The sequence below is a fragment of the Vulpes vulpes genome, chromosome 1, assembly GCF_048418805.1.
Source record: "Vulpes vulpes isolate BD-2025 chromosome 1, VulVul3, whole genome shotgun sequence".
NCBI lineage: Eukaryota > Metazoa > Chordata > Mammalia > Carnivora > Canidae > Vulpes > Vulpes vulpes.
In genome coordinates, this window is record NC_132780.1 from 9,425,537 (window position 1) to 9,440,504 (window position 14,968).

A 14,968-nucleotide genomic window follows, 5' to 3' on the forward strand; every position below is an offset into this window, starting at 1 on the left:
AATGGCAATAAAGGGCCTCTGGATCTTTAAACTTGCTTCCCACATCCTTCAATTCCCAGGCCGCCCCCTCTCCCCAGAACTCCTCTCAAAAGTTTCCTCCTCCCAGAAGCCCTCCTTTGATGCTCCAGAGTGGGTTCGGCCCCCCATTCTGGGCTGCTCCCGTGTCCCGTGTCCCGGGCTTCCCCCGTGCTGGCCCTGACCCCTCTGCCCATGCCTTCCATTCCTGGACCTGGGCGCCCACCGTGGGGACTGTGGGCCCTGCAGGCACCAAGGCTGTATCTGGGTCGCCCAGCGCTTGGTCCATAGCACCACCTAGCACATGGCTGGACACAAAGAAGGCACATTAAATGCCTATGTGACAGAAAGAGAAAGAGGGCAGGAAAAAAACAGCGCTAGTGCCCTGAAAGCCTGAACCAGTCAGTAATGCCCCACCCCCACGTTTCACCAAGAGGAGGGAGGGAGGCTGTTTTCTCCAGGCTACCCCTGCGACGGGAGTTAGGCTCCTCAGACCAGTTATTACCGGTTGGAATTTGTCAACCAGTCATCCTGCTGCTTGCAGAAGCAATATAGGATTGGAATGGAATTACTATTTTTTTGAGGAGAAGGGAAAAGATGTTGGGTGGGTAGGTGGGGGAAGCTGGAAATAGGGAGAGAGGACTGGCTCACTCAGACCAGGGAAAGGTGTCTCTGGGGAACATGGGCAGGGGACAGTAGATTCCAAAAAAGGACAGGATGAGGAAGGGATCATTCTTTCCCCTCCCCCTCCCAAACCTGCCCCTCTTCCAGGGCTCCCCTTCTCACCATGGCCCCACTCTAACCCTGTCTCCAGGTTCCGGCTCTATGCTTCTTTCTGGGTGTCTCTCTCCTCTCCATCGTGGACTGTCCATTCTGCTCATGCCCACCCTCGGGCCCCACTCAAGGCCTCCGTCTTGGTACCCTGGGGCTCCAGCCCTTACTCTTGCACGCCTCTGATCCACATTCACACGGCAGCCAAGGGCAGCTTTATAAAACACAAACCTGGCTGTGCCCCTCACCCCACCTCTCTCCTGCTCCACTCCTTGCACAGAACCTCAGAATAAAGCTCAGGCTTTTTACAATGATTCTGCACAGGTTAGCTTCCATGTAACAGCCTCTTGGGGATGACCACTCCTCCCCTTGGAGCAAAGTATTATTAACTTGTTGGCTCCTCAAGCTGGGTCAGGTAGCTCCCTCAGCCCTCTGGGCTTCCTCCTTCGGAGCTGTGGCCACTCTGGGTTGTGACTGTCGTGGGCTGGGGTGTCTTCCTCGCAGGACCGTGAGATCTGTGAAGGTAAGATTGCCCCCTGGGTCCTCCCTTGGTCTCTAGCACAGGGCTAGACGAGGAAATGAGTGAAAATCTTACACAGAGGCAGATAGAAACACTGAATCACCCAGACAAAACTGGACAGATGAAAGAGTCACAGAGTTGGGGCTTCTAGAATAATTTGAAGCTCTTGACTCAAGATTTATTGCTTCTTTCCTCTGTTCTCCGTTCGCCAGAATGCTGTCCTCCTGGACAGGGTCAGAGCCCCTAGTCGTACTGGTGGGAGGGGTAGGTGCAGTGCCCGTTGTACTTATCGGTGGTGAGGCAGCTCAGCATGAAGTGGCCCAGGTCATGTTTGGAGATGACCCTGGAGGGCCCGCGTCCATCCAGGGTTACTGTGTAGGCCCCTGTCAGCGGCTGGTCTCCTGAAAGTGTAAAGACACTGGGTGAAGCTGAGGTCCTTTCCCCTTCCCACAACACGTGGTCGCTCCAGGGTGCTTACAATGTGCCCAGCCCAGAGGGCATAAGAGTCCACAATGTGGGACACCTGAGTGGCTTAGGGGTTGAGCCTTCGGCTCAAGGCGTGATGCCGGGAACTGGGATCAAGTCCCCCATCGGGCTCCCCGTGAGGAGCCTGCTTCTCCCTCTACCTGTGTCTGTGCCTCTCTCTCTGTCTCTCTCATGAATAAAATCAATCTTAAAAAAAAAAAAAAAAAGTCCATGATGTATCAAACTCTTCCCATGTGCAGGACGCCAGTCTATACCCCTTATTTGATCCATTTGACAAATCCTTATTGACAGCTGTTATGTGTCAGGGGCTGGGCACCCAGCAAGGAACCAAATGAATAAGAATCCCTGCCCTTTGCATGCAGACATTAGCTGGGAAAAGGCAACAAATAAAGAGAGTGAAATAGACAGTATGTTACAGGGAGAGAAAGCAGGGAATAGGCTAGGAACTATTATTAATTCAATTTTACAGATGGGCAAACTGAATCTGGAAAGAGTCACTTCCCAGGGTTGCAAATTGCAAAGGGTGACTTCCCAGTAGCAAAGGCTAGATTTTCTCTAGGTCCTTCCGTCTGGAGGCATAAGTTGGCCAGTAGGAGGGCATCTGTTGGCTTCATTATGATAATTAAAAATCTCTGACTGTGACCAACTTAACTTAGAATCGTTTGGAGCGTACTGGTGCGGGTGTCCCTATTTTATTATTTTAATTTTTTTTTTTTTTATTTATGATAGTCACAGAGAGAGAGAGAGAGGCAGAGACACAGGCAGAGGGGGAAATAGGCTCCATGCACCGGGAGCCCGACGTGGGATTCGATCCCGGGTCTCCAGGATTGCGCCCTGGGCCAAAGGCAGGCGCCAAACCGCTGCGCCACCCAGGGATCCCCTATTTTATTATTTTAAAAAAGATTTTATTTATTCATTTGACAGAGAGCACAAGCAAGGGGAGCAGCAGAGGGAGAGGGAGAAGCAGACTTCCTGCTGAGCAGGGAGCCCTAGGTGGGGCTCAGTCCCAGAACCCCAAGACCATGACTGGAGCTGAAGGCAGACACTTAACTGAGCCACCCAGGCGCCCCATGAGACATATTTTTAAAAAATGAGATGGAAGATTGTTCTAGATTCAAGGTGACATGGCAACTAAACACATGATCCTTGGTCAGATCATGATTTTGCGGGGAGGGGACGTTGAAATAAATAAATAAATATACACACACTATAAAAATATATATACTACACATGTATTCACATATAAACATTGGATGCATGCATAAATGATAAAGCAAACAGGGCAAAATGTTAATTGATTCTAGATGAAGGATTTATGGATATTCATAAACCTTTAATTTCTTCAAATTTCCTGGAGATCTCAGTTTTTACACACATACTACCAAAAAAAAAAAAAAAAGAAAAGAAAAGAAAAGAAAAAGAAAAACTGGGATGCCTGAGTGGCTCAGTGGTTGAGCATCTGCTTTCAGCTCAGGGCTTGATCTTGGAGTCCCTGGATCGAGTCCTGCATCGGGCTCCTTGCATGGAGCCTGCTTCTCCTCCCTCTGCCTATGTCTCTGCCTCTCTCTGTCTCTCATGAGTAATTAAATAAAATCTTAAAAAAAAAAAAAAAAGGAAAAAAAAACTAAAGAAAGGTACTCTATGTTAAATAATTTTTAGGCATGATGTATCTGGGCTTCACTTCAAACCCAGGAGGTCAAGAAATAATATCACTTATCTGTTCAGAGATAAGAAAAACAAAGCTCAGAGGCCACAGGCCTGAAGTCCACATGATGCTAGGGCTGGGATTCCCACCCAGCTTCTCCACCACGGGGCCTCACTGCTGTCGATTCAAAGCTGAGGATTCTAGTCCCAATAGGGCCATGAACTGAACCTTCTTTGACTCTCTAGAAGGTGTATGCCTCTTCCTGTCAGGTCAGGGGCCCCAGGAGGCAGAGGGCAAAGCAGGGGCACCTGAGTGGCTCAGTGGGTTTGACATCTGCCTTCACTTCAGGTCATGATCTCGGGGTCCTGGGATAGAGCCCCAGTGTCAGGCTCCCTGCTCAGTGGGAAGTCTGCTTCTCCCTCTCTGTTCCTCCCCCTACCCCACTGGTATTCTCTGTCTGTCTGTCTGTCTCTCCTTTCAAATAAATAAACAAAATCTTAAAAAAAAAAAAAAAAAAAAAAAAGAACTGCTCTTGCAGTGAGCAGACAAATGTGAAGGAGATACAAATGTCTGGCCTTTGGGCCTTTGGGCTTCCACGCTGCTGTTCCCTTATCGCAGTTCACCCTCATCTGCCTCCTTCCCTCAGTGTGTGAGACCATCTCTTTAGGGAATCTGTGCTCCATAAATGGCTCCCCATTACTCCCTTCTCTGTGCTTTATAGTTTCTCCATTCCCCGCAGCAGACCTAACAGAAAGAACATCTAGCTTCCTTGTCTCCCTGGCAGAAATGTGAGCCTCATGAGAATACACTGTGTCACCAGTGCCTGTAAGGGCACGCACTCCCTATTCAAGAGACATGTTGAATGAATGAATGAACAAATGAACGTCTCCTTGCGTCTGACTCTGTGTCTCTCTCCAGACGGATTCCAGACCTGGGAGAGAAGAGGGTGTAGGTGTAGTTTACTGTTTCTCTCCACGATGCCACTGTGAAGCATGGTCCCCCTGGATTCGTTCATCCAACAAATATTTACTGAGCATCTACTCTATGCTAAGCCCTGTTCTGGGCACTGGGAAACATAGTTGTGATCAAAAACAAGACAAAATCCATGCCTTCAAAGAGTTGACATTTTAGTGATAAAACACCCACTAAATAAAATAGAGAATGATATGCTCCATGTGGTGAAAGGTGAGTCCCCCATCCCTTGAATATGGGCTAGCTCCACTAACATAATAATAATAATAATAATAATAATAATAATAATAATGGGTTGTGGTTTTACATTTCTCAATTTGGGGTGGTTGGCTCAACAGAGAGAGCTGAAAGGGTGTTAGAAAGGGGATAAAGATCAAGCAGGAAAGAGGATAGAAAGTGTAAGACGAACATCTGCGATTTTACACTGGCCAGGATAGGCCTGGCAGGTCTCCCCAGCACACAGGAGGGGGCTGGCTATTGGTGACCCTGCTGCAAGTCCCAGTCCCACTCACCTATGTGTGGTGGCATCACAGCCACATACTTCAGGCCCGATTCCTGCAGCACCTTGTGCATCCGGATGTGGTCATCGGTCACAGCCTGAAGTTGTGGTGGCACCTTGGACGGGTCCCACAGAAGGAAGGCTGGGGGGGACACAGGGCACAGTGAGCCAATGCTTGAGGACAGATGGCCAGGCAACACACCCTGCTGGGCTTATGCCAGGACAAAACCCTATATGGGCTATCCATTGCCTTCCAATGGATAGGCCTCCCAGCCTGTCCCAGCCTCCTGTCTGATGGCCATAGAAGGGCTCACCCCTTCTCTCCCCACCTGCTCCTGTCTGGTTACCTTCTATCAGGATGGTGACAGCAGCCTCCTCCCTGGACTGCCTGCCTCTACCCCCACAGTCTGCTCCCCACATGCAGCCAGATGGAGCCTGTGCACATCCAGAGGGTCAGAGCTGTGTCTGTGGCTGTGTCTCACTCAGGGTGAAAGCAGAGTCCCCACCAGAGCCTCTAAGGCCCCACAAGATCTGGTGCCATCAGCGTCCTGACCTCAGCACCCAACATTCTCCCCTTCGCACGCTGCCCCAGCCTCACTCCCACCTCCGAGTCTTCACAACTGCTGATCCCTCTGCCCTCCCTCAGGTTGCTTCCCTTCCTGGGGAGGATGAGACACAGGGGCAAGGCGTGGAGACCATAGAGACAAGACAGCCTGGTTTCACAGCCTGCTGTGCCAGCCACAAGCTGTGTGAACTCAGGTCAGCTGGTGGGCCTCCTTGCACCTCCATGGCCTTCCATCCAAGGGAGGCATAAGAACAGCTACTATTGGGACGCCTGGATGGCTCAGTGGTTGAGCATCTGCCTTCAGCCCAGGGTGTGGTCCTGGGCTCCCCTTGAGGAGTCTGCTTCTCCCTCTTCCTATGTCTCGCCTCTCTCTGTATGTGTCTCTCATTAATAAATAGATAAAAATCTTAAAAAAAAAAAAAAAAGAACAGTTACTATTAACTGAGCGCCTACCATGTGCCACTAGGAGCATAAACACTCAGAATTTTGTGAGGATTCAGTGGCATTCATCCCTAGGCACTCAGATGGCACCTAGCACATCGTAAGTGCTAATAAATGCTGTTAGCCTTAACTGTTCCTGTATGAACCCTGTACCCCATCTTGGGTTATTCGAGGCAGCCAGTTGTTTAATGCCCATCTCCTCGTAAATGGGGAGCTCTGTGAGGGTAGAGACCTGGCTGTGTATGCCCGGCTCTGTCATTTCCTCTAGGAGGCTCTCCCTTCCCCCTCAGGCTGGGTCCAGTGCCGCTGCTGGGCTTCTCCGATTAGGACCCTGATCCCTCTGCCTGTGCCCCTGCATCTTGGCCCTGACTATTCTGGCCTGTCATGTGAAATGATGGGCGTGTTCACTACTTCCGTCCCATCTATGAGACCCCTGAATGCAGGGCGCAGGGCTGTACTGGTCACCACTGTGTCCTGGCATCACCTGGGAAGGTTCATGTTAGTGCTCAATAAATCCTCAACTTGGGATGGCTCTGATGCCACTTGGCAGAAGCCCTTTGGCTGCCTGTCCACTGCCTACCCCCCCTTCAGTCCCATCCCTATGACCCGCCACCCACCCGAGGTGCAGGCCACGACCTTGTCCACGCCATGGGCCTTCATGGCCATCACAATGTTCCGGGTGCCCTCGGACATAACTGTGGTAGGACCTTAGAGGGGATAGAGAGTGGCTGTCACTAGCAGGTGGCGGTGGTGGCAGGGGTGGCAGGGGCGGGGCCGGGGGCGGGGGTGGTGCTGGGGGCCGAGGCACGGGGGTGGGCCGTGGGCAGAGAGGGGGCCCAGTACTGAGGTCATTGCGGGTGCCCAGCAGCACGATGACAGCATCCTGTCCGGCCACAGTCTTGTCTACATCAGCCGCATTCAGAACGTCACCCACTACTACGTGGGCCGGCTGGGGCCCCTCTGGGGGCAGCCTGGAGGCGTCCCGCACCAGCACTGTCACCTCGTAACCTGTGGGCAAAGAAGGCAGGGAGGCAGGTCAGTGGGCTTGTGGGCTGGCACCCCCAGGCTCCAGGGGCTGGGTCCGGGAGGGTGCCACAAACCCTCAAATCCATCCCCCAGGTCCCCGGTGATGGGACAATACCCTTCATGCTGGGTCATAAATACCCTGCCACTAAGGACCCCCGCGCCAGCATGCCCCAGACTTCTCCACTCTCCAGCAAGTAAAAGGTTAAAGCCTGGCATCACACTGATCTATGCCCCCCATCCATGGTCCTGGAGGAAACCTAGAGGTACAGTAGAAGATGTGAGTTGCCCAAAGGTTGCCCAATGCTGGGACTGGACCCCAGGCCTACTTCTGAAGGGTTGGGCCGGGTTAAAGTGGTCATTAAGGATTTTGAACATCTTCTTTTGAACATCTTCTCCCCAAAGAATTTTGAGTAACTCTGTGTCCCACACATACACACCCATTTTAAGGTTTCCGACCAACATGTTTCTTCCTTTGTTCTAAACAATGGCAAAATATGTTAATGTTTGAGTGTATGGAAATGATGATGTAAAAAAATTATTAGGGGACACATGGGTGGCTCAAGTGGTTAAGCATCTGCCTATGGCTCAGGTCATGATCTCAAGGTCCTGGGATAGAGCCCGGCATTTGGTTCTCTGCTCAACGGGGAGTCTGCTTCTCCCTCTCACTCTGCCTTCAGCTCTGCCTATTTCTTCTTCTCCTCTCTCTCTCTCTCTGTCAAGTAAATAAATAATTTTTTTCTTTAAGATTTTATTTATTTATTCATGAGAGACAGAGAGAGGCAGAGGCACAGGCAGAGGGAGAAGCAGGCTCCACCGAGGGAGCCCGATGTGGGACTCGATCCCAGGACCCTGGGATCATGCCCTGAACCAAAGGTAGATTCTCAACCACTGAGCCACCCAGGTGTCCCTGAATAAATAATTCTTAAAAAAAAGAAAAAAAATGATTAATTGTCTCCGTTATGGACTAAATGTTTATGCCTCCCCAACCCCACCAAATTCATATACTAAAGCCCTAACTTCCAATGTGAGGGTATTGGGAGATGGGGCCTTTGGGAGGTAATTAGGTTTTGATGAGGTCATGAAGGTGGGGCCCCATGAAGGGGTTAGTGTCTTTTACAAGAAGAGGAAGAAGAGCATCTGAGTGGCCTGGTCAGTTAAGCATCTGACTCTTTTTTTTTTTTTTTTTTTTTTAAGATTGATACCTTATCTTGGACTTCTCAGTCTCCAGAACAATGAGAAACAAATGTCTATTGTTTAAGCCACCAGTCTATGCTATTTTGTCATAGCAGCCCAAGCTCACTAAGACAGCCTCTACATATCATCCTTGTGGTAAGTGAACCAGAGCTCCTTTGAGAAAGGGCTGATTGCTGGCCTGCGACAGGGAAAGGACAAGATGAGCCTGGAAATATATATATATATTCCAGTGCTCCAAGCCTGGAATATCTTGTACTGTCAGCTGCTAAGGCCGCGCTTAACAAATGATGCGGCCATACTGAAAGGACACAGGAGCCACTTGAAGGGGTTCTCATTGGAAAAATCAGGGACAATATGATTTGTTCAAAAGAATATTGATGAGAAAGAATCAAAACACATGAAATACTTTAAAATCTGTGAGTTCATAATAAACTAACAGAGAAACCTCATGGGACATCACAGACAGCTATCAGAGAATTGATTGATTCATTATTCAGAAAATGAGAGAAGGAAAAACAAAAGTGTTTCACTTCTGTCATCATGTATTTCAAAAACAAATAAGGGGGGGCACCTGGGTGGCTCAGTGGTTGAGCATCTGCCTTTGGCTCAGTTCGTGATCCTGGGGTCCTTGGGGTCAAGCCCTGCATTGGGTTCCCCGCAGGGAGCCTGCTTCTCCCTCTGCCTATGTCTCTGCTCTCTCTGTGTGTCTCTCATGAATAAATACATGAAATCTTAAAAAAAAAAAAATGATGGGCTAGGGTCCCACGTTTGAGAGTGGAGCCCCCATACCAACGCCATGCCGGACAGCTTGGACAAGGACATGTATGCATGTACCCCAAGCCCCAATGCCACATGCTGGTGCCTCACCGCAGGCCTTCACTCCTCATATTTGATGAAGGCCTTTGACCTCCTTCCGAACCGCCCAGAACCCTAGTGAGAGTTTATACAGCAGTAGCATGCAAAGAACAGGTATTACTACTACGACCAGGAGTTCCACCAGGATGCGACACATCACAGGATGCCAGGAATTGGATGTTCCGCACATGTTAGAAGCAGAAATGCAATGGAGAAGAGACTATGAAGTTGATCAAGAAAATTGTCAACTGGGGATCCCTGGGTGGCTCAGCGGTTTAGCGCCTGCCTTTGGCCCAGGGTGTGATCCTGGAGTCCCAGGATCGAGTCCTGCGTCGGGCTCCTGGCATGGGGCCTGCTTCTCCTTCTGCCTGTGCCTCTGCCTCTCTCTCTCTCTGTCTATCATGAATAAATAAATAAAATATTTTTAAAAAATTGTCAACTTATTCAGAAAAGGTTGAAGACCTGTCAACAGAGGGAATGTGAGAACTGCGGACAGGACTGTGCCAAGTAGCTGGAGCAGTTCACCCAGGTAGCCAAGGCCTACCAGAATCCCGTATCACAACCGGGGTGGGGGTGGGGAAGGCATTATTCTTCCAGGAAGTGCCTGGCAAAACAGAAGTAGCATATGCCAGCAGATAGAAAGGCTGCGAAAGAAGCCACCACTGTCTAAGGCAGCACCCAGAGCTCCTTCACATGACTATTATTAAAATAAAGAGTAATATTAAACCTGTTTCTGGTATCGCCTTCAGCTCCCAACGTTGAGATACTGATGAGCTTTTTTTTAAATTATTTTTTTAAATTCATCTCATTGACTCTATCTCCCTTCAAATCCAGCTACTGCTGAACTTGTAAGAGAAATAAACAAAAGGCAATATTAAAAAACAAATGATGGGTTATGTGAACACTCTGGAACAATGATGATGATAATAAGGATCATGTTTACACACTTTACATATATTAACTCATTTAATGCTCAAAGTAACCCTGGGTTTGAGTTACAGCCCCACCACTAACTAGCTGTATGACAATGGGCAAGTCACTTAGCCTCTCTTGGCCTTAGGACCTTCATTTATAAAGTGACACTAGTAGTAGTCTACCTTACAAGGTTAATGTAGGTTTAAATAATGTATCTAAGTGTTTAAGGCAGTCAGTTGACTTTTGGAAAGGGTGCCAGGACAATTCTATGGGGGAAAAATAGTCTTTTCAAGAAATGGTGCTGGGACAACTGGATACGCATTTGTAAAAAGAATGAGGTCAGATCCTTACCTCACACCAAATATGAAAATAAACTCAAAACGATCAAAGACCTAAATGCGAGAGCTAAAACTATTTTAAAAATCTTAGAAAAAACGTAAGTATAAATCTTTGTGAGCTTGAATTAGACAACAGTTTCCTGGCTATGACATGAAAAACACAAGCAACAAAAGAAAACACAGACACACTGATATCATCAAAATTAAGAACTTGTGTGCTTCAAGGACACCATCGAGAAAGTGAAAGGATAATCCACAGAATGGGAGGAAACTTTTGCAAGTCATATATCTGGTAAGGGACTTGTATTTAGACTATATAAAGAACTACAACAAGTAATAAAAAGATGACTAACCCAATTAAAAATTGGGCAAAATAACTGAATAGACTTCTTCAAAGGGGATACACAAATGGCCAATGAATACTCAGAAAGATACTCAACATCATTGGTCATTAGGGAAATATAAACCGAAACCACAATGAGAGGGACACCTGGGTGGCTCAGTGGACCTGGGATCCCTCCTTTCCACACTCCAGAGCCAGCCGCTGAATTAGCCAAGGGGTCACGGTGTCCAGACAAATTGTACCCATGTCATGATCGTCCACAACAGATTAGGGAAGCTGAGGCCCCGAGCCTGGGAAGAACATGCTCTGGTGTGGTGGGAGTGGAACCCAGCCTTTTCTGCCAGAGACACATGTTCACTCACAAGCCTTGCCTGCTACACATACACACCCATACACATGGGGGGACCCAGCCCCACCCCCACAGCCAGAAACCCACCAGTTCTACCCAATGGCAACATTAGTTGAGCGCTTCCTGTATACCTAGGATTGTTCTCGGTGCTTTCCAAGAAGCCATTTAATATTCAGTGAGTCTGGGACACCTGGGTGGCTCAGTGGTTGAGTGTCTGCCTTTGAATCAGGTCCTGACCCCAGGGTCCTGGATTGAGTCCTGCATCAGGCTCCCCACAGGGAGCCTGCTTCTCCTTCCGCCTATGTTTGCCTCTCTCTGTGTGTCTCTCATGAATAAATAGATTAAATAATAAAAAAAAAACCATAGCAAGATACAAGTTCAAACCCACTAGAATAGACAGACAATAAATGTTGGTGCACATGTGGAGAAATTGAAACCCTCATACACTACTGATGGGTGTATTGAATGATGCAGCTGCTTTGGAAAGCCGTCTGGTAGTTCCTCAAAGGGATAAACATAGAGTTACCATATGACTCAGCCTTTCCACTCCTAGGTATATGCTCAAAAGAAATGAAAACATACATTCACACAAAACTTGTACATTTAAGTCCATAGGGGCATTATTATTCATAATGGCCCCAAATAGAAACAATCCAATGTCCATCAGCTGCATGGATAAGGGATGCCTGGGTGGCTCAGCGGTTGGGCATCTGCCTTCAGCTCAGGGCGTGATCCTGGGGTCCCGGGATCGTGTCTCGCATTGGGCTCCCTGCATGGAGCCTGCTTCTCCCTCTGCCTGTGTCTCTGCCTCTCTCTCTGTGTGTGTCTCTCATGCATAAGTAAATAATGCCCAGTGCCCCCATCCTGTGTGACCAACTTTCATAAGGGAATGACACAAAGCCTGTGTTGTACTCACACATCAGGGAACAGTGGGGGCTTCCAGGATGCCAGTGTGGGCATCGGTTAACTACCAATGGTTAAAGTGGGCCCTAGTAAGTTGTGGGTATTCTGGGGGAGAAAAATATTCTCCTAGAGAGTAAGAGCTTTGACACAGGCTCTGTAAAAGGGTGCCCATTAGTGTTCTATTTTTGCTGATTAGTGACATTTATTGAGAAACTTATATGCCAAGTGCTGTGCTAAGCTCTTTCTACAGATGAATGGTATTTTTTTTTCCAAGATTTTTTTTAACACAATCCACATTTAAATGTAAAATTCAATAACCAGATGTGCATGTACCTAGTGGCTACCATCCCAAACAATAGTGGTTTAGAATTCACAGATTTTAACCTTTAGAAAAAAGAATGTCTTTAAGGTACTTCCAAAAATCCCTTATTTTATATTTTTCTGTCAATTTTTCATTTTGAAATAAATTCACACATATAGGAAAGTTGTAAGACCTCAATTCTCATGCTTGCTTTTGCTTTATCTTTGTGTGTGTATAATATATAACATACATAATTGTATATATGTGTATATAAATACATTTATACACAAACATATGTTACATATATATGTATGTATGTGTGTATATATATATATATGTTTATTCTTAACTATTTGAGAGTAAGTTGCAGAGATCATGCCCCTTAAAAGCTTTTTTTTATCTCAACCCACGGTACAAAATGGATTTCAAAGCCTACCCTAGTACATACAAATCCATGCATATATAATTGAAAGAAGTTTCATAAAACCAATATTCAACATGCAATACACTCTGACACTTTTACGACCAATTAAGTATATCTCAGAACTCACTATGACCCACCGTTTGAAAAGCCCCAAATCGCAATAAGCCTAAAAGGTATTATTACATGCCTATTTTGAAGATGGAGAAATTGGGGGAATTTTAGGCAACTAAGCCATGGCTATGAGTTCACTTAGTCAAAAGAAGGCTTATTGGGCACCAACTATGTACTGGACACGGTTCCATGAATTTCCCATATATTATCTCACTTAATCATTGCTAGCACCCCTCAGGAAGTACTACTAGTTTTAGCTCCACTTTCCAGCTATCTAGGCACACAAATGACAAGAGATTTGACAACGTAGTAAATGGTAAGTGGTAGAGCTGGGATTTGAATGCGGGCAGGCTGGTACCAGCCTACAGAATCACTGAGGTAAATAAAACTCTAGCTCAATGAAGCTAGAGTTTCCTTTTTCTGATGGGGACAGGGAAGCTCAGAGGTTCACTGTGGATCTTAAGAGACTTGTCAGAGCCACCGGGAGAAAGTAAGGGCCTCCCCGAGGCCTCAACACTCAATTCCCTGGGGTGCAGTCCCACTGGTGACCAGCAGGGTGGACAAGTGCAATTCAGTGGAATTCAGGATTAAGGTTAAGGTAGTAACATGGGAATCCACATCCTCAGGGTGACTCAGCATCTCTCAACTTCTCCCTCTTACTTCCTCCTCCAGAAATGCTTATCCACAAATTTCTTTCTCCTCCCACCCCGTCCCCCAACAAATCAAGATCCTTACTAGGTCTTCTTGGAGAAGGGGAGAGTAGTGGGTGGGATGAGGAACTGTTAGGCAATTTTGAAGAGGGTGGGCTGGGCTACAAGACTACAGAGAGTGGGATCCTGGTACCCTCCACCCTGTTGGGGCACCCAGATAGTCGAAATCTTCAGAGTCTCTGAGGCTAGCAAGGGTGGGGCCCTATATCTGGAAGTCACAGGCCTCAAGAAGGGTTGGTGAAGTCTGAATGGCGGAGGCAGGAGGGGAGGCTGCGGGATGTTTATCCCCTCTCCTGAGACAACCGAGAATTTCCAGCTCTCATCCACTTTCCCAAGACCAGCGCCCAAGTCTTCACCAATGTCTCTGCTCGCTGTCCTCTTTCCATTAGGTGCTCACAGCAACTCCTCCCCCAGCCTTCTCAACTTCCAGCCTTGGCACCCAGGCCTGGAGCCGGTGGACTTTGGGCAGTTAAGAGCACAGGTTGGGTTCAAATCCCAACACCACCACTTTCCAGCTGTCTGATAGTGGGGAAGTCAGTTTCTGGGCCTCAGTTTCCTCTTCTGTCAAGTGAGGCGATCCTCCTTCTCACCGCACATGAGCGCTCTGAGGATTTAATACCGGTGAAGAGCGGTAGGTGCTAGGAGGCAAGCCGCTCCCTGGCTTAGTATAAGCCCTCGCTGGGTGCGCTAACCACCACCCCAATTTCAACGTTTCATAAGAGCACGGTATTTAAACCTGTCACTGGAGTCCCCCTGCCTCCCATGGCCAATCCCTAGTCCTTGCACTCACATAAAATTGGATCTCACAGCGTCCCCCACTTCTGTCCCCGTTCCACCTGCCTTGCCCCTAGGTCACAAACCAAAGCACTGATGGCCCAACCAGCCTCACCCGGGTCCCAGGGTGCCCCTTCCTAATGCGCTGCCTGTGCACCCCCCCCGTGACATCCCCCGCCCGCCCCAGCTCATGCCTGCTTGCACCGCCTGCGCCAGGGCGGTGAGCCCGGTCCTGCCCGTGGCACCGAAGATGGCAATCTTCTTGACGGCCATTCTGCGGAGTCGTGGGGGTGCGAGGCCACGGAGTTGCACCACGCGCGGGAACCAACTGGCTGCTGGGCCGCCTTCTCCGTCCCTCTCGCGCGGGAGGGACGGGGCGGGCCGGGCACCGAAGGCCACGCCCACCCCCTGCGGGCCCAGCAGGCCACGCCTCCAGCCGGGGAGAACGCGGGGGGCGGGACAGCAGGCTGCCCGCCTCCGCCGGCCGCCCAGCACCGCCCCCTCCGCCTGCCGCTCAGCCCGGGAGGCGGGGCCGCATCCGGCCAGCTGGGCGGAGCGTGGGTGGGCCCGATGCCCCGCCTCTGCGCTCGAGCCGGGGGCGGGCCGAAGCTCGGGCCACGCCCACCGACCTCTCCCAGCTCACGCCCCCTCTCCTAGGGCCTGACGCTGACCGGGGACTCACACTGTGCCCCAAGGCTTTCCGGAAGCTACTAGGGTAGAAAGTGAGGCAGGGTGTGACACTGTAACCGTGTGTGCCCCTGTGCCTCTGTGGGACTGTGCGAGTAACCCCGAGGGAGAACAAGATTGTGGA

General features: G+C 49.1%; 1 protein-coding gene across 1 annotated transcript; it reads right to left on the minus strand.

The window, feature by feature from the left end:
- Positions 1-1,459: 1,459 nt before the first annotated feature.
- On the minus strand, positions 1,460-14,577 carry BLVRB (biliverdin reductase B). Its single transcript, XM_026010012.2, has 5 exons — positions 14,352-14,577; positions 6,758-6,922; positions 6,532-6,621; positions 4,922-5,050; positions 1,460-1,707 (listed from the first exon to the last, which is right to left on the minus strand). The coding sequence occupies exons 1-5, from the start codon at positions 14,428-14,430 to the stop codon at positions 1,550-1,552; spliced, it is 621 nt and encodes a 206-aa protein (XP_025865797.2). The 5' UTR covers positions 14,431-14,577; the 3' UTR covers positions 1,460-1,549.
- Between the last annotated feature and the right edge of the window lie 391 nt (positions 14,578-14,968).

Bases quoted from the DNA above. Each gene is read 5' to 3' on its own strand.
- BLVRB (XM_026010012.2), bottom strand. From the start codon at position 14,430: ATGGCCGTCAAGAAGATTGCCATCTTCGGTGCCACGGGCAGGACCGGG. The intron at 6,622-6,757 runs GTACTGGGCCCC...ATCCCCTCTAAG, and splicing joins GGGCACCCGCAATGACCTCA to GTCCTACCACAGTTATGTCC. The intron at 1,708-4,921 runs GTGAGTGGGACT...TTACACTTTCAG, and splicing joins TGTGATGCCACCACACATAG to GAGACCAGCCGCTGACAGGG.